This window comes from Halichoerus grypus, chromosome 11 (assembly GCF_964656455.1).
Source record: "Halichoerus grypus chromosome 11, mHalGry1.hap1.1, whole genome shotgun sequence".
NCBI classification, from domain to species: Eukaryota; Metazoa; Chordata; class Mammalia; order Carnivora; family Phocidae; genus Halichoerus; species Halichoerus grypus.
In genome coordinates this window covers 107,925,505-107,952,469 of record NC_135722.1, presented here as the reverse complement: position 1 = coordinate 107,952,469, position 26,965 = coordinate 107,925,505, and the positions used below count along the sequence as shown (strand labels likewise).

The 26,965-nt window shown below is 39.4% G+C and overlaps 1 protein-coding gene across 4 annotated transcripts in view; it reads right to left on the bottom strand.

Annotated features, from left to right (window-relative positions):
- The window catches only part of KBTBD3 (kelch repeat and BTB domain containing 3), a 36,224-nt gene extending 9,316 nt beyond the window's left edge, over positions 1 to 26,908 (bottom strand). The window contains exons 1-2 of one of the 4 annotated variants that reach the window (XM_036103764.2): positions 26,781 to 26,904; positions 2,676 to 2,920 (exon numbers count right to left, since the gene is read on the bottom strand). In XM_036103764.2, coding sequence (XP_035959657.2) covers positions 2,676 to 2,896 — 221 coding nt within the window. In that variant the 5' untranslated portion in view covers positions 2,897 to 2,920; positions 26,781 to 26,904. Of the gene's footprint in view, positions 1 to 2,675; positions 2,921 to 8,181; positions 8,329 to 25,935; positions 26,534 to 26,780 lie in introns of those variants that run through there. The other 3 variants (XM_036103762.2, XM_036103767.2, XM_078059065.1) reach the window with 3 other exon arrangements.
- Between the last annotated feature and the right edge of the window lie 57 nt (positions 26,909 to 26,965).

The window sequence follows — 26,965 nt, the reverse complement described above, 5'->3', positions numbered from 1 at the left end:
CACTGAGTTTTCAGAGGCATAAATGAGTTAATCAATGCAAAGTATTAGCTACTATCATTATTTTAAGAAAATGTTTTCTGACAGATCCTATATATTTTTAATTTATCACCAGCTTCCACATTTTCTTTGAGAAGACACAAGTAGGATCATATTTCTATACTTCATCCTGTTCATCTTTAAAGTATCCAGTTAACATCCATCTCAAATTTACCATATTATCATAAAGTGGTTGTACAAAATGTGTGATTCCTCTTCAATCTTCTCTCCATTTTACATCTCATTTTATAACTTTCATTTTCCAAAATCATTATAAAGTGCACTTCTCATGCACTGTACACTTTCCTGCTATTTTATATTTTTCCTGCCAGTATTCCAGTGACTTTGATAACACAAATACTATGAATTGATGGCCTCATCACCTAAGAGTGTAAATTACAGAATTTCAGTCTTTATTTGTACATATTTTTATATGAACTGTGTATTCCTTTAGTAAAATACTATATATAATAAAGGATCTAGGTCATTATAAGACTGCCATTTGTGTTACTTCAAAGCAGGGAAAAAATTTTAAAAACATATTTATTGTTCTGTTTTTTTAACAGGATTTTTAAAAAATTTAAAGCAGGTCCATAAAAGTTAGGAGTAGGCTGAACAAAATATTGTGGACAGAAATTATGTGCAGATACATTTAATTAATAAATAACTTCTACATGAAGAGTAGAGGACTGCCAATCCAAATGCTTACATGAACTTCTTTTTTTTTTTTAAAGATTTTATTTATTTATTTATTTATTTGAGAGAGAGAGAATGAGAGAGAGCAAGCACATGAGAGGAGGGAGGGTCAGAGGGAGAAGCAGACTCCCCGCTGAGCAGGGAGCCCGATGTGGGACTCGATGTGGGACTCGATCCCGGGACTCCAGGATCATGACCTGAGCCGAAGGCAGTCGCTTAACCAACTGAGCCACCCAGGCGCCCCTACATGAACTTCTTATTTTGTTAACATGATTGGGAAATCAACCTGTGTGTTTGCACCAGATTATGTCCATTTTTTGCTAGGTTTGGAAATAACAGTAATCATAGCATCTAGTGTTAGTTGAATGTAGCGGACACAGTACTAATCAGTACATATACATTACTTCATTTAACCCTCATAATGACTCTGTAAGTTAGGTTCTCATTTATTGTCTTAATTTTTACAAATAAGGAACCTGAGGCCTGAAGAAATTAAGTCACTTGCTTCAAGTCACGTCTGATTAAGTGGCAGAACCAGGATTTAGATTTAGGGCCTGTGTATTCAGAGGCCAGGTACTTAACCGTTACAGCATCCAGCTTCCTGTCAGGAAGAGGTGACAGAGGGTGGGGGAGCAGAATGGAGCTACTAGGAAGAAAAGCTGGAGTAGAACAGAGCTGGGAAGAAACTGGTGGAACCATAGAGTGGCAGAGCACAGGGACAGTGGGGGCCCCAGTGGAGTTCGAAGAATAGCTTAGGTTACCTGAGAGAAGACATGACAAGAACAGAGAAAGAACTAGTGTCTGGGTAGGGCGAAGGTGTATCTTCCACGTCCCTGGTGGGGTGGGACACGGCACTGAGCCACTGCTCCCCACGCAAGCAGGAAACCCCCCAGGAACGGGAGTTTAGCAAGTAGTGAATATCAATACACTTCTGCGGATTCACTCCAGAGCAACAGGGGTGAGGTCTAATCAGATGCTGGTGGCAAAATAGGAGTTTAATTAAGGATTAAAATCAGTATAAGCTAACTTGCATCTAGTGTATTTATATCTTAAATCTTACTCTGTTTTTATAAATTTTAATTACTAGAGATTTAAGTCATCCTTATTTAAAATAAAAATTGTTTCTAAAACTGAACATAATGCAAATACAGCAATTAGGATTAAATTTATTGCAGTGTGACTGGGAGGGCTGAAGACCAGGATGTCACCAAGAGAGGTTTGTGTGTCTGACCAAGAGGCCTCACAGGATGGTATGACCTTGATGCAGTTACCGCAGTCCTAAGGTCATACGTCTGACACTTACCCTTGCAGAATCAGAAACCCACTGTTGCCACAGGGGCTTCTAACAGTGTTATGACTAGGGCATTCCCTGTAGGATGACCTACAAGGGGAACCAAGTTATATTCAGAAGGTTGCCTAGAATCAGAACAAGTTGGGTGTTCTCCACAAATGCTTCTGGAGGTACCTTTCCCCTAGAGGAATATCTTTGTCAAAGAGAGGAGAAATCTTGAAATCCTCTGTGTGAGTCCCTCTCCCTTGTATAACCCACAGATACATGACTGAACTCAGTTTTCCTTTCTTTTGAACTATATTTCCATTTTTTAATCCATTTGTCCTCTCCTTTTTTTCCCTAAACAGTGCAGTGCAAGAACTCTCCCAAACAAAACTGACTCTAGATCGAAAAAAAATTTTTTTTCCCCCAGAACATTTCAAGGGACCAATGTTCCATATAACTTTAGGAAATGCTGACCTGGGAGGACCTGAACCATTAAAAAAGGTAGTCATAAATCTTCATATTCAAAAATCACTAGTTAATCTAGGTTCTAAATAGTTTTTATTTTAAGAATTAAAAATTACTGTTGCATGCTCCTGTAGGGGAGAAATTCAGTAGTTATGAAACATAACAACACAGAATCTGAGGCACAGACAGACAAGTGAAGTACCTGAAAAAGTCACTGCACGCTGCTAAGACACAGCGATGACATGGGATTATTTCATCTTTCATGATTATTTGGAAATCATAAAAGACATTTTGTTCTCTAAAATTCTGCAGTACACTTAAGATTTTCTGTCCATGATCTTCGGATATAAGGAAGTTGTTTTTCTTCTCAGATGGAAGTCCGTTACATGAGTTTCGTTGATTGCAATGATATGAATTATCCATAGCCAATTTCCTTTGTTCTTAGAACTGGAATGGAAAAGAAAAATCACTGCTGTGGTGAGTCCTGATGATATTTCAGATCCAAAGTCTGTTTAGTGTCATTTACACTGAGAACAACTATAACATAGTAAACCTTGTTCTAAACATTTGTTTTCATGACATTTAATAATAAATTTCTTTGGAATTTTTATTAATATTGAGATTCCTGGAATAAAAAGTATTATCAAATAGAAGGATAAAGTTCAAGGCTATATAATTGTGTCAAATAGCCCAATTTTTAAGTTGTATGTGCAGCTCACATAGGCTCTCACTACATGACTAGTCTTCTTATGTGTAAGAGGTATTATTTACCCAGTAGTTACCACATGGCTGTATACCCAACACATCCCTGTCCCCTCCCATCCATTTTCTTCTAGCAGCAAAGAAGATGTTAAAATATATGCCTTCTGGGGCTCAACTTTTCAGAGATAAATGACTGAAAAGGACCAGAGTGTTAGACTGTATTAACTAGTTATGGCCTTTAGTAAGGAAAGAAAGGCAAGCATTGGTCCAAGTTGGCCTATTTGGATGCCTTTTATTTCTTTTTCTTGTCTGATTGCTGTGGCTAAGACTTCCAGTGCTATGTTGAATCAAAGTGGTAAGACTGGACCTCCTTGTTTTGTTCCTGACCTTAGAGAGAAAGTTCTCCATTTTTCCCCATTTAGGATGATATTAGCTGTGGATTTTTCATATACAGCCTTTATTATATGGAGGTATGGTCCCTCGAAACCTATTTTGTTGAGGGTTTTTATCATGACTGGATGTTGAACTTTGTCAAATGCTTTTTTTCTGCATCTATTGAGATGATCATATGGTTCTTATCTTTTCTCTTATTGATGTGATGTATCACGTTGATTGATTTGAGAATATTGAACCATCCTTCCTGGCAACTCAGGAATAAATCCCTCTTGATCATGGTGAATGATTTTTCTAATGTATTGTTAAATTTGGCTGGTAGTATTTTATCGAGATTTTTGCATCTATTTCATCAGGGATATTGACCTGAAGTTCTCTTTTTTAGTGGACTCTTTATCCTGTTTTGGTATGAGGGTAATGCTGGCCTCATAGAATGAATTTGGAAGTTTTCCTTTCTTTTCTATTTTTTGGAATAGTTTGATAAGACAGGCATTAACTCTTCTTTAAATGTTTGGTAGAATTCCTCTGTGAAGCCATCTGGTCCTAGACTTTTGTTTGTTGGGAGTTTTTTGATTACTGACTCAATTTCTTTGCTTTGGTCTGTTCAAGTTTCCTATTTCTTCCTGTTTCAGTTTTGGTAATTTACATGTTTCTAGGAATTTATCCATTTCTTCCAGGTTGTACAGTTTGTTGGCATAGTTTATCATTAAAATTCTCTTGTGATGGTTTTTCTGTGGTGTTGGTTGTTATTTCTCCCCTCTCATTTGTGATTTTGTTTATTTGAGTCCTTTCTCTCTCTCTCTCTTTTAAGCCAAGTTGGCCTATTTGAAAGCAGGACAGAAAATAGTATAACTTTACTTAAAAAGGCCTTTTAAGTATAGTTAAAGGCCAGATCATTGTGACTTTCCCAAATTCAGTTCTATGCATACAACTTTACCCCACCAAAAAGCAAGGAAGTGGGAAACAGAAAGGAAAAGAAGATTGGGAAACAGGGGAACCAGAGAAATAGGGAACCTTGGTTCTCTTAGTATGTTTTTATTCTGGTCATCTATTGCTTTGCAATTCACCAGAAAACTTAGTAGCCTATGACAACAATTTATTATCTCTCGTAGTTCCCTGGGTTGAGCTGTAGCTTCTTGCTTGGGGCTTTCAGATACTTAGAGTCAGATGGCAGTTCTGGCTGAAGTCATCTGAAGGCCTGACTGGGCTCCAGGTCCAGTATGGTTCCTTTTTTCACATTTCTGATGCTTCAACTGGGATGGCTAGAACAGATGGGCCTCTGTCTGTCTTTGTGTGTGTCTCTCTCAATTCACTTTCTCCATGTGGCTGGCTTACACTTCCTCACAGCATGGCAGTCTCAGGGTAGTTGGACTTCTTACATGGTGGCTTGGTTCTCCCAGAGGGAGTGTTTCAAGCCCAGGTGGAAGCTATACATGGAGAAGTAGTCTGAATGGTCCTAGAGCATCAATTAAAGCTCTAGTCTAGGACTGAGACCATCTACTGCTATGTTGTCCAATACAGTAATCATGAGCCATGCATCACTATTTAAATTTAAATTATCTGATTAAATTAAATAAAAAATTTAGTTCTTTGGTTGCTCTAACAATCATATTTTAAGTAACCAGTAGCCATATGTAGTGTGATGATTACTTTTATGTGTCAACATGACTGGGCCATGGAGTGCCCAGATATGTGGCTAAGCATTATTTCTGGGAGTGTCTGTGAGGGTGTCTGTGGATGAGATTAACATTTGAAGTGGTAGACTCAGTAAAGCAGAGTGCCCTCCGTCATGTGAATGGGACTCATCTAGTCCTTTGAAAGCCGGAATGGAACACAAGGCCAAGTAAGAAAGTATTCTTTCCGTCTGTTGGACTGTCTTGGAGTTGTGACGTCAGGCTTCTCTGGCCTTTGTACTGAGACTCAGGGCTGTCACTGTCCCGCTGGCTCTCTTGCTGGCTCTCCTGGCAGCATGTCGGCTGCAGATCTCAGGGTTTCTCAGGCTCCATGATCACAGAAGCCAGCTTCCTATTTTCAATCTGCCTGTCCGTCCATCTCTCTAGTTGGTTCTGTTTCTCTGGAGAACTGCACTATCACATACGGCCAGTGGCTATTACATTGCACAGCAGAAATCTGTAGTATTTTCATCATCACAGGAAGTTCCACTGGGTGGCTGATGTACTGCGTGAAGGGCAGTGTGTGCACACATGCATGGGAGGGAGAGAGAGAGCGTGCACAATCGGGGGAGGGTAATAGGATGTGACTGGCAGTGTTCCTGGAAAAATAAACTCCCTGCAGTGATTCTGTGAACAGCATTCTAAAGCAGCTGTAAGGAGGGAGACATAATGAGAGTGGGCGTCATGAAGGGAGAGAGATAATGAGAGGCTTGGGGGCAGTTCCGAAGAAAAGGAAGGCAGAAAACAGTTGCAGCAGTCAGAGTTCTCTAGAGAAACAGAACCAATGAACCAATAGGCTACAAGTCTACTGGTTTTGTGTACACACACACACACACACACACACACACACACACACTGGTACATGTAGTTTTATAGGGTGTCTATAAAAAATAAGGACTTGGTTCACAAAATTATGGAGGTCCCAAGATCTGTGGTTGGCAAGCTGGAGACCCAGGACAGCAAAGGGTATAAGTTCAAGTCTGAAAGCTGGCAGCCTGGAAACCTGGGAACAGCTGATTTTTCAGTTTGAGTCCAAAGGCAGGAAATGACTGTCTCAATGCGGCACTCAGGTAAGTTTTCTCTTACTCAGCAGTTTTGTCCTATCCAGGTCTTCAACTGATTGGGCGAGGCCCACCTTCATTAGGGAGGAAAACCTGCTTAGTCAGTCTGTCTATCCAAGTGTTAATCTCATCCAGAAACACCCTCATAGAAACACCCAGAATAACATTTGACCGAATGTCTGGGAGCCCTGTGGCCCAGTTAAGTTGATATAATAAATTAATCATCACAACATTCCAAATCTTTACTTAAGAATGTTGTTAATATGTGACCTAAGGCGGAAAAGAATATATAACCCCAAGTTAGAGTGGGGTACACAGATAATTATATACAGCTACCATCCCAAGAATCATTCCTCACCTCACAAGGCATGCCTCTTAAGTCACTTGTAAAACTCTGATTTTAAAATTATGGATGTTTTTTCCTCCTTTTCTAGTAACTATAAATCATCCATCTTCCCAGGGGAACGATGTAATGTGAGGTAGTAGGATGAGCAGGGCTTCAGAATCAGACAGATGGGCTCCAGCACTGCTCCAGCACTTTACTGGGGATATAGTTGAGGCAAGGAGCTTCTAGTCTTTGATTCTCATTTTTTTCTTCTATAAAATAGGGATAAACTGTACCTGTCCACAGTTGTGTTGTTGAGAAGGGTAAAAATAATACATACTTTAGCATTTAGTATATGCTAAGTAAGTGAAATTTAGTATTTATTTTCTACTAAAAATTTAACATAAAAGCCAAGGAAATCCCTTAATTGCCACTGATCAAGAGGTTTATATGCATAATAAGGTGGTGGGGGGAAGAACAGGAGAAGCAGTCTCTAATAATTCCTAAGGCATAAGAGAACAGTTGAACACAAGAGCTATCCCTGTAATGTAGTTTATCTGGAGCGCCAGGATCAGGTGAGAGAAAGACACACTGGTTGAGACTTGAGCCAGCCTCTCTTACTGACTCCATAATGCTGGAAAGGAACATATAAGGGGAAAGGCCAGGGAATATGTACAATACACAAAATGGTACACAGAGCAGATAACCAGCATGATCTATGCTAGACAGACAGACATGACTTAATGCTGTGCAAAGGATCACAGCATCTTCTCAAGCACACAATGAGACCAGGGTATATCTCCTGGTCTGTTTTTCAAGTCTACTGATGGGCTGGAGTGTCCATAATCTGTAACAGCAACGTAGGGTCTCTCCACAGCTGCCTCAGAGAACCACAGAATTGGTGGGGAGACTCAGGCCACACAGCCTACATACCCTTTGGAACTGCTCTAAATCCTCATCCATTTTGATATGTATTAAATCCCTCTGATAGAGGAAGTTAGATACTGTAGCTGGAAAGATACATTTATCTCCTACAATCGTAGACTCTTCTTGGTTTTTAAAAGTTCTCTCAAAGTTTAGGATTATTGGTGCTGACAAGGCTCTGTGATCCCCATAGGACAACATAAAGCAGAATCACTACCTTGGCCTCCAAGCCATTTAGTCAGGGAGAGAGAGGAGAGAACGTGGCTAGATGTTGAATACTGGTTTCACAACACTTCGTTCTGTATATGATTATGTATGTGTGTGTGTCTATACATACAATTTAATTTTAATTTTAAAATATATTTTTTATTGGGCATTAAAAATATCTCTGTTTTTCAATTCTTTAATGTGGTCATAATTACCAATGGACTACAAAGTTTAAGTATTATCATTCTGATCCCCCCACCATAACTCTATTCTTTTTGGATCTCCCATTGAGATGAATGGCCGCTATATTCCCCAAGCCAGACACTTGGAAGTCTTCCTTCACCAGCCATATCTATTTTAAAACCACTACCTTTTCTTCACCCCTACTGCCACTCTTTGAGGTAAATGTCTCATTGTTCTCACTTGAATTGCCTCCTCTCCGATCTTCCCTCTTCTGTAAACTTTTATTGAATATCTCCTGGGCTTCAAACCTGCTCAGGCATTGGGCATCTAAAGATAAAGGAGTCACAGGGTCCCCGCTCTTGCCGGCTCACAGGCTGGTGTGGAGAGAAAGAAGAAACAAATGAGCGTCTTAGTAGAGATATGAAGAATGTTATGGAGGCAGGTGGAAGGACAAAGCTCAGACTTGTTCTCAGGGGTGAGGAGGACAGAGCAGAGAGAGCAGAGAGGGGAGAGGATGGAGGAAGACATTCTGATGGTACTTGAGCTGTTAAAGAAAAATTAAAAGATGATTACCAAAGAAGGTGAGAAAAACATTTCCAAGAGAGAAAAACTGTTAAGTGCAGAGGCATGGATGAAAGAGTTATCACAGTCCCTTGGGAGAAACACATGTTGAGGAGCAGAGATCGGGCAGATAAAGGCTGAAGTGGTAAAGGGGGGCTGGTTCATGCAAAGTTGCATACCATGCGAGGGGGCTTGGCTTTCATTCCAGAGGTAATGAGGAATATTTAGAAGGACTTTAAGTTGGGGAGGCATTACACCATGGATGTACATTTTAGAAAGATCATTCTACTAGGAATATCAGCAGTAAATGACTAAGATGTGGCTCTTATTCTCATGGAGCTTACTATCTAAGGTTCACTGGCATGAGTAAGGTAAATTTAAAAAGATGCAAACACTTGTTTTTGTATTTTGGGTTCTTTTTTGGATAAGAAATAAATTGTTGTTGTTAAGCCACTGAAATGTGTCTTACAACAAATAGGATTATTTTAATTAATGCACATGAATTTTAATCCCAGTAACTCAAGCACATTTCTTAATCTAAGTATTTAGCGGTTGATTCTTCAGTGTTTTCTGCATAAAAATGACATCATTTGTAACAAATGGGGCTTGTTTTCTCTCCTATTTTTTACAGATATTATTTTTTCTTTTACTACAGAAGTAGCTAAGACCTCCTGTACAATGTTTAATTAAGGCAACAATGGTTTGCATACTTTTTAATATGTAATTTCTTGGATTAAATCAATTATTGACGCTCACAGTTCACAGGTCACAAGTGAACCCAATGATATATGTATACAGTATTTTTTATTTCTGTGACAAATAATGTAAGTAAAACCACTTAGTAGAAACTTTCAAGTATCAAATTTATATATTTGCATTATGCATAGGTATTCATTTTGATGAAGCTGTTATAAGTTCAAGCCTGTCATGTTTACTCCATATAGAATGGCCAAGCAGAGAAGCTGAAATTTTCTATTTTCTTAACTTGGTTTGAGTACTTTTGTATATGTAGACTTTATTTAATCATGATAAAGTTAAGTGCTATCAACGAGAAAGGGTGCTGGAAGGTTTATGAAGGGGAACTCAATTCACAAGATAACTAAAGCCACTGAAATGGATAAAAATCAATCAAGGAAAATAAATAAAATTAGTAAAGAAGAGGGCCAAGAATGGAACACTGAGGATAACTAACCTTAAGGGATAGACCACTTAGTTGAAGAATAATTTGTTTATGACCAGCTACCTACCAGGTGATGGTCTAGATGAGCTGAAAATATAGCGGAAAGTACAATTTGTGGAAGACACAGGTGACAAAGTTCTATAGCTAAGGAAGAACTCACAAGGAACAGGGACAGAAATGGAGGAAAAGTAGGAGAGGCGGTGGAAAGCAAAGGAAGAGAATTTCACATAGGAAGTAGTTACATATCATCCAAAGCTGAGGAAATCTCGGATAAGGTAAGGACTGAGAAGACATCACTGATGATTTGGGGGTGGGGTGAAGAGAGGCCACATTACAGTAGCTTAAAGAGGAAATAATGGACACAATTTGGATAAATTATTTTTTAAAGAAGTTCAGTGAGGTAGGGACTTGAGGAGTAGGTGAATTCTAGGAAGTTTGTTTTCTTTTGTTTGAGATGGGAGAAACCTGAGCACGTTAACAGACTGAGGAGAAAGTGGCACAGGGGAGGCAGATTCTGAGAAATGATTTTAACAGTCCAAATGTGGCATCTATGTCTATGTCACAAAGCAAATCTTTCTGGGCCTTAAACCAATAAATCATAGAACAATACCATATGGTAAAACTTCCATTTCTGTTAACAGGTAAACATTGATAGTCAAATAAATGGTGAGAGACTCTTAACTTTTATAGTTGTAACATGATATAAAAAGCCTGAAGGCCACTCCACATGATGTCAGTGGAGACCTCGTGGAGAGCAGTAATGATGTGCCCCTCCCTCTCCCAGCCACAGTGGTATCAGAGGATGCAGAGAGGGGAAACTGAACTCCCAACTCTGTCCGGCAGCCCTCCTTTCCCAGGTGTCCACAGAGATGAGGTGGAAAATCCGGACTTCCATCCCAACCTAGCAGTAATGAGGTGGTGACCTTAACCCGACAGAGCAGTGTCAAAAGACTAAAACACAAGATTTAAATATTATCTAGAATCTTATAACATAATATCCAATATATCCCAAACCAAGTATATATCAAGTTGAAAAGACAATCAAAAGACACCAACAGAGATGACACAGATGTCAGAATTATCTACCAAGAATTTTAAAGCAGACTTCACAGAGATGCTTCAGTGACCAATAACAAAGTCTGTGTGATTTCAATTCTTTTAAGTCATTTGAGGTTTGTTTTGTGCATCAGGATATGGTTACTCTTGGTTTATGTTCCATGGCACTTGAAAATAACGTGTGTTCTTTTGTTAGGTGGAGTTTTCTTTCTTTTTTTTTTTTTTTAAAGATTTTATTTATTTATTTGACAGAGAGAGACACAGCGAGAGAGGGAACACAAGCAGGGGGAGTGGGGGAGGGAGAAGCAGGCTTCCTGCCGAGCAGGGAGCCCGATGTGGGACTCGATCCCAGGACCCTGGGATCATGACCTGAGCCGAAGGCAGACGCTTAACGACTGAGCCACCCAGGCGCCCTGTTAGGTGGAGTTTTCTATAAATGTGATTCGATTCTGTTGATTGACAGTGTTGAGTTCTGTGTCATTTCTTACTATCTTCTTGTTCTATTAATTTAAGACAGGGAAGTAGTAAAGTATCCAGCTGTAACAGTACATTTGCCTGTTTTTCTTATCAGTTCTGTCAGTTTTTGCTTCACATATTTTGCAGCTCTGTTGTTTGGTACTTAAGACAATTAGGTTTGCTATGACTTCTTGGTGGATTAACATGTAATATTCCTCTCTGTCCCGCATAATTTTCCTTGCTGACATCCACTTTGTCTAGTATTGATATAACCACACCTGTTTACTTTTAATTAATGCTTGAATAGTATATTTTCATCCTTGACTTTCAGCCTACTTATATCATTCTATTTGAAGTGAATGACTTATAGAAAGTATATGAAGTTGGATCATTTTTAAAAAAAAAACTATTCTGCTAATCTCTGTCTTTTAGTTAGTATATATATATATATATATATATATATATATATATATAGACCATTTATATTTAGTACAATTATTGATACATTAATACTTAGGTCTGCTTTTTGGTTGTTTGTTTTCTGTGATTTCTGTTTTTAATTAATTAATTAATTTTTCTTCTTTCTGCCTTCCTATGAGTTACTTGAACCCTTTCCAGAATTCCATTTTGATTTGGCTATAGTGACTATGAGTGTACCACTTTGTATGAACTTTTTAGTAGTTGTTCTAGGTATTACATTTATATGTGTACATAATATATATTATGACAATACTTGTGTAAACATTTTACCAGCATGAGTAAGGTGTATAAACTTTACACTCTTTTACTTCCCTTTATACTCCCTCATATCCTTATTATATAATTGTTTTGAATAATTCCTTACATACACTGAGATATACATTAGGCATTGTTGTAATTTTTGCTTCAATCCCAAGAAACTACAAAAAGAAAACTGCAGAGAAAAATCAATGAAAGAGCTTATTCTTTGAAAAGTTCCATAAAATAGACAAACCTTAGCAAGACTGACAAAGAATAAAGGAAAGAAGACATACATTACTAATATCAGGAATAAAATAGGGGAATCACTACAGACCTTGATGATAATCAGAAGGATAAGGAAAGGAATATTATGAACAACTCTATATGTAACAATTTAATAGGGCGTAGGAAATAGACTAATTCCCCAAAGAACCCACACATTACCACAACTCACTCAAGATGAAATATAAAATTTGAACAGCCCTGTAACTATTAAGAAAATTAAACTTACCTAAAGTTTAAAAAAAAGTTAATAATCTATATAATTTTCTGCAGAATACAGAAGAGGAGGGAACACTTCCCAAGTAATTTTATGAAGTCAGTACTACTGTGGTGCCCCAGACAAAGACAATACAAAAACAAAGAAAAAAACAAAACTACAGATCAAAATCCCTCACAAATATAGATAAAATTTTTTAAAAATTAGCAAAAATAATTAAGCAGATAATTATGCACAAGTCCAAGTAGGTTTAACCCGGGATGTAAAGATGGTTCAATATTCAAATATCAATCAATGTAATCCACTGCTGAAGAAAACTGAAAAAAAAAAAAAAAATCACATAATCATATCAATTGACACAGCAAAACCACTGAAAAATCCCACATTTATTCATGAGAAAACCTCTCCGCAAACAAAGAACAGAGAACAACTTCCTCAACTTGATAAAGAACATCTATTAAAAAATCTACAGCTAACGTTATACTAAATGGCAGGAGACTGAATGCTTTTCCTCTAAGATGATGAAAATGGCAAATATGTCCACTTTTACTATTGCTATTCATCATAGCACTGGAAGTTCTTAGATCTTAGTTCTTAGATCTATGATATTAAAAGCACAAGCCATAAATCAGAGGAAAAATGCTAATTGAATGTTATCAAAATTGAAAACGTGTCCTCTGTGAAAGACCCTGTTAAGAGGAAAAAAAGACAATTTATAGCCTGGGAGAAAATGTTTGCAAATGAAATCTGATAAAAGATTAATATCTATAATATATAAAAAATTCTCAAAATCCATCAGTAAAAAAAACAATTCAATTAAAAAATGGGCAAAAGACAGGAAGAAATATTTCACCAAAGAAAATACAGAAATGAACACAGGAAGTAAGCAGTCAGTATGTTCAATATCATTAGTCATGGACATACAAAATTAAGACCACAATAAAATAGAACTACCTATCCATTAGAATGACTAATAAAAAGATACTGATAACATCAAATGATTGAGAGGCCAGAGAGATGCTGTATCATTCACATCTTGCTAATATAAATTATTTGGAAGCCTCTTAAAAAGCTAACCACGACATGGTGACTCCATCTGGCCAGGGAACTCAGTGTGAAGTTCTGCCTTTTTCAAGACCCCAAACAATGAGCACTGCTGGCCTTAGAGCCTGTTTTTGCCACCCTGCCTGGCAAGAAAGCTAATTCATAGCCCTGCTTACTGCTGAGTGCAGCCCCCTGCCCCCCCCCACCAGGAAACCTGACCAGAGCATCCAGGAATCTGAGCAACTTAGCAGAACTTGAGAGGAGCACCTAACCAGGGTCTCTGCCCATCTGCAGACCCAGCTGGTGACCCCATCTGGCCAGGGAGCTCAGTGTGTTTTACCTGATTCATGTCCCTGACTACTAAGTCTAACTGGCTGTGGAGGCTGTTACACAGCCCTTGCCCAGGCAGGGAAGCAAATCTGAAGCCCTGCTTGGCACTGAATATAGCCTCCAGCCCTGCCCAACGAGCAAACCTAACCAGAACACCTGGGAAGCTGTGTAGCCCAACCTACAGCGAAGCTTACAACAGCACCTGAGTAGAGAGCCAAGCCAGCACCTCTTTCCATCTGCAGAGCAGAGCTGGTGGTACTGTCTGAACAAGGAGTTTGGTGGGCAGCTCTGCTGGATTCAGGTCCCCAACCATCAAGCTAAAGTGCCATGGAGCCAGTTTTACAATTCCAGTCAGGAAAGAAAGCAGATTCGTAGCCCTGCCTAGCTGTTGAGTATAGCACCCAGTCCTGCCTGAGTAGGAAGTTTAACCAGAGAATTCGTGCAGCCACAGAGCCCATCCCATAGCTTCACGTGGGCAGGAACCAACTGTTCTCAGCCGGAGGCACCCAGCCTGACCTCAGAGCTCAGGCAGCAGCCTTGCCCAAGTAGAGACCCTGAGAGCAAGCCCCACCTGACCAAAGATGCTGCCTGCTGACCTGTCCAGAACCAAGAAGTGAATTTACTGGTGAAAGACCATTTCTGGAGAAGAGAACCAATAAAGTGTGGAAAAGGAAACTGCTTACTCAAACGTGCAGATACCAACACAAAGAATCAAGGATTGTAAAGAATCAGGTAAACAATGACATCATCATAGGAGAATACTAAAGCTCCAATAACTGACCCTAAAGAAATGGGAGATCTATGAACTGTCTGCAAATAATTCAGATTATTCCTCTTAAAAAGTTCAGTGAACTACAAGAAAACACAAATAACTAAACAAAATCAGGAAAAAATGCATGAACAAAATGAGAAGTTCAACAAGAAATAGAAACAAAACAAAACAAAAAAGTAATCCTATAGTTGAAGAATCCAGGACTGACTTGAAGAATTCAACTGAGAACTTCAACAGCAGACTCCATCAAGCAGAAGAATCAGTGAACTATAAAATAGGGCATGTGAAATTATCCAGTCAGAAGAGCAAAAAGAAAGAATTAAAAAGAGTAAAGAAAGCATATGGGACTCATAGACACCATCTAAAGAACAATATGTGCATTGTAAGAATCCCAGAAGGAGAAAAGAGTGGGGAAAAAGAGCCAGAAGGTATTTAAAAACAATAATGGCTGAAAACCTCCCAAACATGAGGAGGGAAATGGATATCAGAGTAATGACACCCAAAAGACCCCAAATAGGTTGAATCCAAAAAGGGCTACATAGAGACACTATAATTGTCAAAAGTCAAAGACAAAGAATTTTGAAAGCAGCAAAAGAGTGACACATCACATACAAGGGACCGCCTCCCCTCCCATAAGACTATGGACAGATTTCTCAGTAGCAACTTTTCAATCAGGAGAGAATGAGGTGATATATTCAAAGTACTGAAAGAGAAACAAAAACTGTCAACTAAGAATAGTATAGCTGGTGAAGTAGTCTTTCAGAAATGAATGAGAGGTAAAGACTTTCTCAAACAAATAAAAGCTAAGGGAGTTCATCACCATTACATCTGCCTTACAAGCAATACTAAAGGTAGTTTTTCAAGGAGAAATAAAATATGGTAATTAACATCATAAAATTATGAATGTTTGCAGAACTAACTGATAATGGTAAATATACAGTCAAAATCAGATTCTCTAATATTGTAATCATATTCTCAAATATGTAATTCATTTACAACTCTAGTTTAAAAGTTAAAAAATAAACATTAAAAATAACCATAACTATAATAATTTGTTTTTGGATACATAATGCAAAATATATGTAAAATGAGGGGTGCCTGTCTGGCTCAGTCAATGGAGTATGTGACTCTTGACCTCAGGGTTGTGAGTTTGAGCCCCACATTGGGTGCAGAGATTACTTAAAAATAAAATCTTTAAAACACTATATATATATATGGTTTATATATATATATATAAACTGAAACATTAATAACCTAAACTGTGAGTGAGGGGAGAAGTAAAAATTTAAAGTTTATATATTAGTAAAATTAAGTTATCAATTTAAAATAGAATGTTATAAATATATTTTATGTTAACATCATGGTAGCCAAAAAGGAAAACCCTGTAGTAGTCACATAAAAGTTTATGATAAGGGGCGCCTGGGTGGCTCAGTCGTTAAGCGTCTGCCTTCAGCTCAGGTCATGATCCCAGCGTCCTGGGATTGAGCCCCACATCGGGCTCCCTGCTCTGCAGGAAGCCTGCTTCTCCCTCTCCCACTCCCCCTGCTTGTGTTCCCTCTCTCGCTGTGTCTCTCTCTGTCAAATAAATAAATAAAAATGTAAAAAAAAAAGATTATGATAAAAGAATGATAAAATATTGCTACAAAAAGTCATCAAACCTCAAAGAAGCAAGAAAGTATCTACTAAACAGTCAGAACACAGTTAACAAAATGGCAATAGTAAGTCTTTCCCTATTAATAATTTAAACATAAGTGGATTAAATTCTCCAATCAAAAGACATAGGATGGCTGAATAGATAAAAATACAAGATCCAATGATATGCTGCCTACAAGAGACTCCCTGTAGCTTTAAAAACATATGTACACTGAGAGTGAAGGAATGGGAAAAAATATTTCATGCAAATGGTAACCAAAAGAAAGCAGAGATGCTATACTTATATCAGATAAAAGAGACTTTAAAAATAGTCAAAAGAGATAAAGAAAGTCCTTATATAATGATAATGGAGTCAGCCCATTAAGATTATATAATTGTAAAATGTTTATGCACCCAATATCAGAGCACCTAAATATAGAAAGCAAATACTAACAGAAGTGACAGAAATAAACAGCAATAAAATAATAACTGGAGACTTTAATATCCCACTCAACAATGGGATCAGAGAATCAGTAAGGAAACAGTGGATTTGAACAACATTATAAACCAAAAGGACCTACATGGCATATACAGACACAGAACATTTTGTAGGACAGAGCAAATGTGAGGCCACGATACAAGTCGTAGCAAGCAGAAGAAGACTGAAATCACACCAACTATATTTTCCAGCAACAATCATATGAAAGCAGAAATCAATAATGGGAAAATTTGCAAATATATGAAAAAAATTTTTTTTTAATATTTTATATATTTATTTGAGAGAGAAAGAGCGAGAAGAGAGGGAAAGGGAGCATGGAGCCAGGGGAGGGGCAGAGCAAGAAGCAGACTCCCCCTGAGCAGGGAGTCCAGTGTGGGGCTGGATCCCAGGGCCCTGGGATTATGACCTGAGCTGAAGGCAGACACTTAACCAACTGAGCCAGCATTACCATGATATCAAATTCAGATAAGGCCACTACAAAAACAAGACAAAACAAAACAAAAAACCTACAAGCCAATATCCCTGATGATTATAGATGCAAAAAGTCTCAACAAAATTCTAGCAAACTGAATCCAACAGCAGGTTAAAAGGATAATACACCATGATCAATTAGGATTCATCCCTAGGAGGCAAGGGTGAGTGAACATGCAAATCAATAAATGTAATTTACCATATTAATAAAAAGATAAAAATCATATGATCATCCCAACAGATGGAGAAAAAAACATTTTAAAAATCCAACATCCACTCATTATAAAAATTCTCAAATAACTGGGCATAGAAGGAAAGTGGGCATAGAATTCTCAAATAATAAAAGGCCATATATGACAAACCCACAACTAACATCAAACTCAATGGTGAAAGGTTGAAAGGTTTTCCTCTAATATCAGGACCAAGAGAAGGTTGTCCACTCTCACCACTATTCAACATAGTACTGGAAGTTCTAGCCAGAGCAATGAGGCAAGAAAAACAAATAAATGGAATCAGAACTGGAAAGGAAAAAAGTAAAATTGTCTTTGTTTGCAGATAATGTTTTATATACAGAAAATCCTAAAGACTGCACCAAAGGAAAAAAAAAAAGTAACAACTAATAAATGAATTCAGTAAAGCTGTAGGATACAAAATCAACATACAAAAATCAGTAGTATTTCTATATACTAACAAATTAAAATTTAAAATAAAGAAAACAATCTCATTTACAATAGCATCAAAAATAATAACATACTTCGGAATAAATTTAACCAAGTAGGTCAAAGACTTATAAACTGAAAACTATAAAACATTGATGAAAGAAATTGGAGAAGACATGAATAAATGGAAATATACCGTGTTCATGGATTGGAAGAATTAGTATTATTAAAATGTCCATATTACCTAAACCCCTCTGTGAATTGAATGCAATTGCTATCAAGATACCTAAGGTATTTTTCATAAAAATAGAAAAAATAATCTTAAAATTCATATAGAACCATCTACACAGCCAAAGTAATCCTCCAATAGCCAAAGTAATCCTGAGAAAGAACAGCAAAACTAGATACATCACACTTCCTGATTTTTTATAAAAGATTTTATTTACTTATTTGAGACAGCACGCACGAGAGAGCACAAGCAGGCAGTGGAGGGGGGAGGGGAGGGGGAGAGGGAGAAGCAGACTCCCCGCTGAGCAGGGAGCCTGATGTGGGGCCCGATCCCAGGACTCCAGGATCATGACCTGAGCTGAAGGCAGGTGTTTGACTGAGCCAGCCAGGCGCCCCCACACTTCCTGATTTTAAATTATATTACAAAGCTATAGTAATCAAAACAGAATGGCACTGGCATAAAAACAAGCACATTGACTAATGGAAAAGAACTGAGAGCCTAGAAGTAAATTCACACATAAATGGTCAACTCTTATTTGACAAGCAGGCCATGAATACTCAATGGTGAAAAGATAGTTTTTTCAATAAACGGTGTTGGGAAAAGAAGATATTCACATGCAAAAGAATGGAACTAGACCCATCTCTCACACCACTCACAACAATTAAGTCAGTTAAAGACTTAAATGTGAGACCAGGAACCATAAAACTCCTGGAAGAAAAGTAGGGAATAAGCTCCTTGACACTGGTAATAGCAATGATTTTCTTTTGTTTTTTTTTTGGATATGACACATAAGGCAAAAGCAACAAAACAAAAAATAAACAAGTGGGACTACATCAATGACAAACTTCTGCACTGTAGAATAAGTGATCAACCAAATGGAAGAGCAGCCTACAGACTGGGAGAAAATATTCTCAACCTGCACATCTGATAAGGTGTTAATATCCAAAATATATAAGGAACTTCTAGAACTCAATAGCAAAAAAACCTCCAAATAATCCAATTAAGAATGGGCAATGGACATGAACAGACATTTCCCCAAAGCTATTCAAATGCCTAACAGGTACATGAAGTGGTGCTCAGTGCCACTAATCATCAGGAAAAGGCTAATCAAAACCCCGAGATACAAACTCACACTTGTCAGTATGGTTTTTGTCAAAAAGATGAGACAGCAAGTGCTGTTGGGGGATGTGAAGAAAAGGGAACCTTGTATACTTTTGGTGTGAATGAAAACTGGTGCAACCAATACAGAAAATAATATGGAGGTTCCTAAAAATTTTAAAATGAAACTACAATATGATCTTACCAATTCAACTTCTAGGTATGAATTAAAAGGAAACAATCACTTATCCTGAAGAGGTATCTATCTGCCATATTCACAGCAGCATATTCACGATAGCCAAGATAAGGAAACGACTTAAGTGTCTGTAGATTGATAAATGGATAAAGAAAATGTGAAATACACACACACACACACACACACACACACACACACGGAGCATTAGCCATAAAAAAGGAATCCTGCCATTTGCAACAGCACAGGTGGACCTTGAGGGCATTATGCTAAATGAAATAATAAAGACAAATACAGTAGAATGTCACTTATATGTGGAATCTTGAAGAAAAAAAAAATCCCATGGAAACAGAGAACACGTTGTTTGCCAGAGGGGCTGGGGGATGGGGGAACTGAGTGAAGGAGATGAAAATGTACACATTTCCAGTTCTAAGAGAAATAAGTTCTGGAGATGTAATGTACAGCATGATGACTGCAGGTAACAATGCGGCCTTCTATATTTGGACGTTGCCGAGAGTAAATCTTAAAAGCTATCAGCAGAAGAAAAAATTCTGCGAGGTGATGGATGTTAACTAAACTTATTGTGGTATTCATTCCATAATATTTACAAATATCAAATCATTATGTTGTACACCTAAAATTAACATGTTATATGTCAATCATATCTCAATTAAAATGGGACTAAACACCAATTATATTAGCCAATAATCACTGATGTGAGCACATTTATCCTAGAGAAATACAAATCTGTATATGGTTTTCCATAGCACCTACAGTTGTGTGCTCAAAAACTGTAAACATCCAAAATGTTGCTCAGTATATGGATGAGTGAGTATACAAACTGTCGTCCCTCCATACCACGGAATACTACTCACCATTAAAACGGAACAAACCACTGATGTACATCACAACTTAGATGAATTTCAAGAGCATTAGGATAGTGAAAAAAGGCAATCTCAAAAGGCCACATACTGTATGTTTCCACTTCTAGAACATTCTTGAAATGACAACATGATAGAGATGGACACAGATTAGTGGTTTCTAGGGACTGAGGAATGTGGTGGGAGGTAGAGGGGCGGGAATGCATAAGGGAGACTTTTGCAGTGATCTGTAATAAATTGTGACTTGATTAGTTACAGGGATCTATACATGTGATAAAATGACATAGGACTGTCCCCACACAGTGCACCAATGCCAAGTTCCTGATTTTGATTTTGGGCAATAATTATGTAAGATGTAGCCTTGGGTGAAGGGCACGTGGGACCACTTTATACTATTTTTGTAACTTCCTGTGTATATGTGATTATTTCAAAATAAAAATTAAAGACCATGAAATATAAATTCAATTTACAAACTGTTTTGATATCCCAGTTTTGTTCTTGTTCAAAACACTTAAAAAATGCAAAGGAAACGTTTTCTTTTCTAGTGTAAGTAGTTCCTCAGTTGTTTTTTTTTTTTTTTTTTAAGATTTATTTATTTATTTATTTATTTATTTATTTATTTATTTATTTAGGAGAGAGAGAGAGAGAGCACAAGTGGGAGGGCAGCCACTCCAAGCAGACTCCACACCCAGTGTGGAGCCCAACCCCATGACCCAGAGATCACAACCTGAGCCGAGATCACGACCTGAGCCAAAATCAAGTCCGATGCTCAACCAACTGAGCCATCCAGGTGCCCTGTTCCTCAGTTTTTAAAAAAAGAAGTTGAATGTAAAACAAAAAAGCTAAAAGGTACTCAAACCTGAGACTTTCAAAAGGATAAAAACTGTATTTCTGCATAGTGACATAAGTCTTGAGGAAATAAATTTAAGAAACTTCAACCACAAACACGTTTTAATTAACTTTATTATCATTAAAAATATGTATTGAATTTGGATCTTGTGTTGGATTAAGTCACTTTTGAGGCTCACTGTTCATTGAACCCAATGATGGAGGTATAAAGTAATTCTTATTTCTAGAAATAGTAACAAAAAGCAAACTTTTCTAGAAATTTTTAAGTGTCGGACCACCTGGGTTGCTCAGTTGGTTGAGCATCTGCCTTCAGTTCAGGTCATGATCCCTGGGTCCTGGGATTGAGCCCGGAGTCGGGCGCCCCACTCAGCAGGGAGCCTGCTTCTCCCTCTCCCTCTTCCCTGGCTTTGTGTGCACTCGCTCTCTCTCTCTCTCTCGCTCTTTCAAATAAAAAAGTAAAATCTTTAAAAAAAAAAGAAATGTTTAAGTATCCCCAAATAAGTATTCTCAAATATATTAGAGTCATATATAGGTATTCACTTTTATGAAGCTGTTAAAAGATAAAGCCTGCCATGTATTTCATTCTGTATATTCTATGCAGAATGAAAAATTCAAGAAGCTGAAATCTTCATTTCTTAAATTTGGTTGGAGTAAATCTGTACTTGTAGTAGTAGTGTATTTTGCAAATAACAAAGAACTCAGGATTTGGAGCTGAAGGAATAGGGTCCTAAATGACCTATCACTATACTGTGACCCCTATGGAGGCTCTGTGAGGCTTTAGCTTCCTTGTGTGCAAAGTGGACACACCAATACACCATAGTGTTGTGATGCTTAAATTACGTCATAAATACTAAATTAATATTGTCAGGTGGTATGTCAATATTAATGGTTAAACTCAGTAATAACATGTACTTAGTAACGTTATTAATTGTTAAAACAATTCTTAAATCTTGGTAAAAGATCTGTAAAGCAATTTTTTTCTTCAAATATTATGCAAATTCAGTATAATATTTCATTAATTTTAAGACACATTTTTTCACACTAAACGTATCTGAAATTGACAGGTATCTCGTAATTGCTTTTGGCCAGGTAGCGACATGACATATTGTCCCTACACGCATCACACTGCGTATCAAAACGTGAAGAATGAGTATCCGTATCTTAAAAGATAGCCCTGGAGATAATAATGGATACTCATTTAAGAAATGAAGCATCACTAATGCTCTTGATAACAGAGAATGATACTACGTGGAAAAACACGGACATCGAGATTCTGAGTTGACAGTGAATTCAAAGCATTGGACTCTGAACGTGAAAAAGTTTTAAGAGCATCTCAGCTAATTTTGCTTATGTTTTTCTTTTTATGTGTGTACAGGGGTGATATACAAAATTTTTAAAAGGGCTTTCCTTAAGTATGAAAAATACCAAGCGATAAGGAGTTGTGTCGTAGTTAAAAATGGCATTGTTTTATTTCTTCGAAGCACACAAAACAGTGGTGTATTTTATAAGACTGCATCTCAGCTTCAGCAAAACTCCTTTGTGCTCAAAATGTTGAATCAATTTTTAAAACTATTGTCTTGTTCTTCCTTTTAATGTCTTCCATTAAAATCTGATTTAAATAATTGAATCAATAAAAGTTCAACAATCAAGTCAGACAAGATTGATACAAAGTAATGATAGAAAACGCATGTGCCACTTGACAGGAGTGGAATATTCAACCAAGGCTGTGCCATGACTGTCTGGGCTTTGATTCCATCAGGCTTTCCAGTGATCTGAGTTTGGTCACTGGAATTTCAAATTAGAGCATGACTTCTGGCCTGTTCTAATTAATATTTGTCACAGACTGCAAACTGTATGCCAGGTATGGAGTTAGGGAAGCGTGGAGGAAAGAGGCAGACATGATCCTTGCTTTCCTGGTGGTTCCTATCTAGTGAGGAAGACTGACAAATTAGACATTGTTATAAATACTGTGAAGAAACAGCTGGGAAAGGGAGTAGAAATGAACAATGGGGGATACTCAACTTCACGGAGTAACAGTGGTAACACTTGCATAGGGCTTACTCTGTACTGTGGGCTTCGTATACTCCTGAATCTTCAAAAGAAGTGTATAAAAAAGACACTGCTACTGTCCGCACTTCATAGGAAGGGAACGGGGGCTTTGAGACGTTACACAATCTGCTCAAGGTTATATGGCAGGTAAGCAGGGACCTGGACCAGGATGGTGTGGCTCCCGAGCTTTTGCTCTCATTCACTACACTATCAAGGAGCGTCTTTCTGAGCAGGTGTCATTTAAGTGGACACCTGAATGATGACAAGGTAAGAAGTTGGGGGGAGAAACCATGTAGAAAGCCCCAAAGTGGGAAGGAGTTCTTCGTTTTGAGGACGTGAAAGAAGGCCAGCATCACTGGAATTCAGTTGATGAGAGAAGAAGTGGGGGAGGTAGGGGTCCAGAGGCGGGTGCCACCTCTTGCGGGACCCGACAGGCCACGAGGAGCTGGAATTCCATTCTAAGTGCAGTTGGAACCACAGAGGACTGCACTGGGCAGTGACACGATCTGATTTATTTTTTTTAAATATCCTCCTGGCTGATGTGTGAAGAATTAATTAAAAAGAGGTAAGAGAAATAGAGTCCAAGTTATTCATTTATTCAATAAATATGAGAAACTTTACAGAGTAGCTATTACTTTGGCAAGCAGCACTATTCTAGATACTGGGCATACAGCCACAAACAATGGAGACGGGGTCCTCCACTCTGGAGTACACTCTAGAGTGCTGTGCGCACACGCGAGCACCCACCCACCCACACAACTACCCCCTCTCCTGCACCAACACATTCTCCCACTCCACTGGACAGATTCCATCAGCGGACACATTTTAGTATCTCCCACCTTTAGACATCAAACAAAAATCTGTCCTTTGAACTTTCATTAGCCTCTAGTGACCAGCCCCTTTTCCACTCCCCGACCCAGGAAGTCTGCAGTAGCTTTCCGTCCAGTCGCCATCCGAGCACACTACCGTCCAGTCCTTTCTGACCCTACGACCCTGCAAGCTGCTGAGTCAGTGTCACCACGCTGTGCTCTCGTCTGGCTGTCAAATGCTAACTTCTCTCTCCACATTCTAGTTAACTTCTCAGGAGTACTCGTGTTGCTAACTAGTCCCCCCTTCTTGAAACGCGCATCTCTAGTTTCTTTGGCACCACACTCTTCAGGATTCCTATCTTGCTGGCCTCTCCTACCCAGTCTCCTCAGGAGCCCATATAGTGCAGGGATTAAGGGCACGGACTTGGAGACCTAGCTCTGAAGACAGGCTGCTCCAAGAGTGCTTATGGCAGGGAGGACTCAGGAAAACAATGTTCCCCTTTCTCCTGCAGGCTAGAAAATGAATCATCCTTGCAGGTGAGACATGATCGTGGTTTAGACCAGAGTGTTAACAATGGAAATAGAGAAATATAGATGGATTTTAGCTCTAGTTTAGGAGCAGAACCAATAGAATGGAGAATAGGACATACAAATTGAGGGACAAGAGGTAAAAAGGTTTCTTTCTTGGGTAACTGGTAGAATTAAAGAAATATTTATTAAAGTCTTGAAAAGTTAAGCTTTGCAATGGAATAAAGTTTAAGTTATGACCCCAAAAAAGGTTAATGAACATTATCTCTTCCTTCCCCCCCGCCCCACAAATCAATAAAACTTAGAGGATTTCATCTGATGCTTTTCCACTGAAATTGAAACCTGGGAGAGGTTATGTGATTTACCCAAAGTCACACAGATAGCTGGTGGTGGAACTGGAAAAAGAACACAGATTTCTCAGAAATCACTAAGAAGCGATAGATCAGGAGCTGGCAAGATGACTATCACTCACAAGCTTGCTGAACGTCTAACACTTCAGTCCTCTTTTTCCCCTGACCAATGCAATAAAAAATATCATAATAAAATGTTTGGGCTTACTGAATATAGTTAGGCACACTATATTTCCTTAAGGAAAAAAACTGAGGGAAGTAAAGGTGGACAGAATATAAATACCAATGTTAGCTTATAAAAGGAGTAAAATCTATTGTAAAAGTTCATCAAAACATTTGTATACTCTTTGTAAAAGGTAAGGTATGCATTAAATTCCCTCTCAAGCAGTTTACATTCTAATTTGCAAGGTAACACACATACAAATAATTCGGGATAATAGATGTCATAAGGCAGTATAAGAATAGTTGCCAAATGAATTAAATAGAGAATATTAAAAAACATACTCTGGGGTTGTCCTTAAGAAAAGGTCAGGTTTGCCCTAAGCCTTAAAGGACAAGTAAGAATTTACAAAGTAGACAAGGAAGGGGATTCCATTAAACAAACCTAAAAAGAATGCCCACTAGTACCAGGGATGGAAGGGAGTGGGGAGAGGGAGCTTTTTTAGCCTTCTTGTACAGAGACATTCTCTTAGGTATGACATTTGAGCCGAGACCTGAATGACACAGAGGAACAAGAAATGTGATGACTGGAGGAGAGAATATTCTAGGCGGAGGGAACAAGTATGAATGGCCACACCGTCTGCCTACGAGGCTCCACACAGAACACACAGAGCTTACTTCAATGTACAAGAATGAACTACGCCCAACCCTGTGTTGCAGTAATTCCACAGATTCCTCTCTTATCTCGGATTCTCCATCAGTAACAATCATTACTACTGCACAGAACATGTGACAATGTACCTGGAAGTGTTTTGGAAACAGAAAATAGAGTGAAATTAGGAAAATCAGTTCAAAAAGACAAGAACGGCGAAGTTCTCATACGATGCTGAGACACATAAAGTTAGCAGTGGAGAACGGAGCTGGGATCACCGGCGATGCGAGTGTTAGCGGATCCTTCCACTTCACGTACCTTCCCATTTCCACCTGCTGCGGGCTTGTGGCGCACGCTGTCTCGGCCCTGCCAGAGTGTAAGCTCCCTGCAGGCGGCAAGCAGATCTCACACAGGGCCCCTGACGCAGGCGTTTGGTAAGTATTACCCGTTGATCTATCCAGACACTGATTTGTGTTACGTGTGTGTTGTGTGTTCAAAATCCCACCTACTGCAAAGGGCTGGAGGGGGCTCATGATACGAGGAAGTTAACGGAAACAAGCACAGATGAAAACAGACCAGAAGCCATGTTAAGGGCTGCAAACACCCCTCAGGGCGCTGTGTGCTTCCTCCTGCGGGCCCTCGGCCGCGTGCCCCGGCAGCCGGAGGACCGAGGGGCCAGCTGACCCCAGCGGGTGGCATTTCCTCTCCCGCAAAGCTGGGCGCCGCCATGGCTCTGCAGAGGCCAGTACCCGCAGGGGCTCTGGTCACGCGGGCTTCCCCAGAAGAGTCCCCCAGGGCCCCGGGGTCCCCCAGAGTCCCCCCGCGGCATCCAGACGGCCCTCGGTCAGGCCTGGGAAAACAACCGCGCAAAGGCACCGAGCCCCCGGGGAAGGCTGCTGAGCTAAGCGCGCTCCGCCGCGTCCCGGGCCGCCGCACGGCCGCAGCGAGGGGTCCCGGGGCCGGCGCGGAGGGCAGGTCGGGGCCGCCGCGGGGCACAGCTCGGGGGCCCCGAGCGCCGAGCTCCCCGCCGCCGACAGCCCTCCCCGCCCCCGCACACGGACGATCGAGCGGCGGCCGAAGCCCCGGGGGCCCCCTCCTCCGCGGGCCCCCCAGCACCAGGCGCTGCCATCCCACTCCTCCCTCAGACCCCAGAGCTCACCCACCTGCAACTGCAGTCTCCGAAGTCTCCACCCTGGTCTCGCTGCTCCGCAGGCCCGACTGCGATTGGCCTGGACCGCTGTCCCGTTAGCGCTTCTCCGAGCGTGACTGGCGTAACTAGGGGGCTCTCGGCCTTGGTCCCTCCCCCTGCCCCCGAGGCCCCGCCCCGCGTGACGTCACGAGCTGTCGC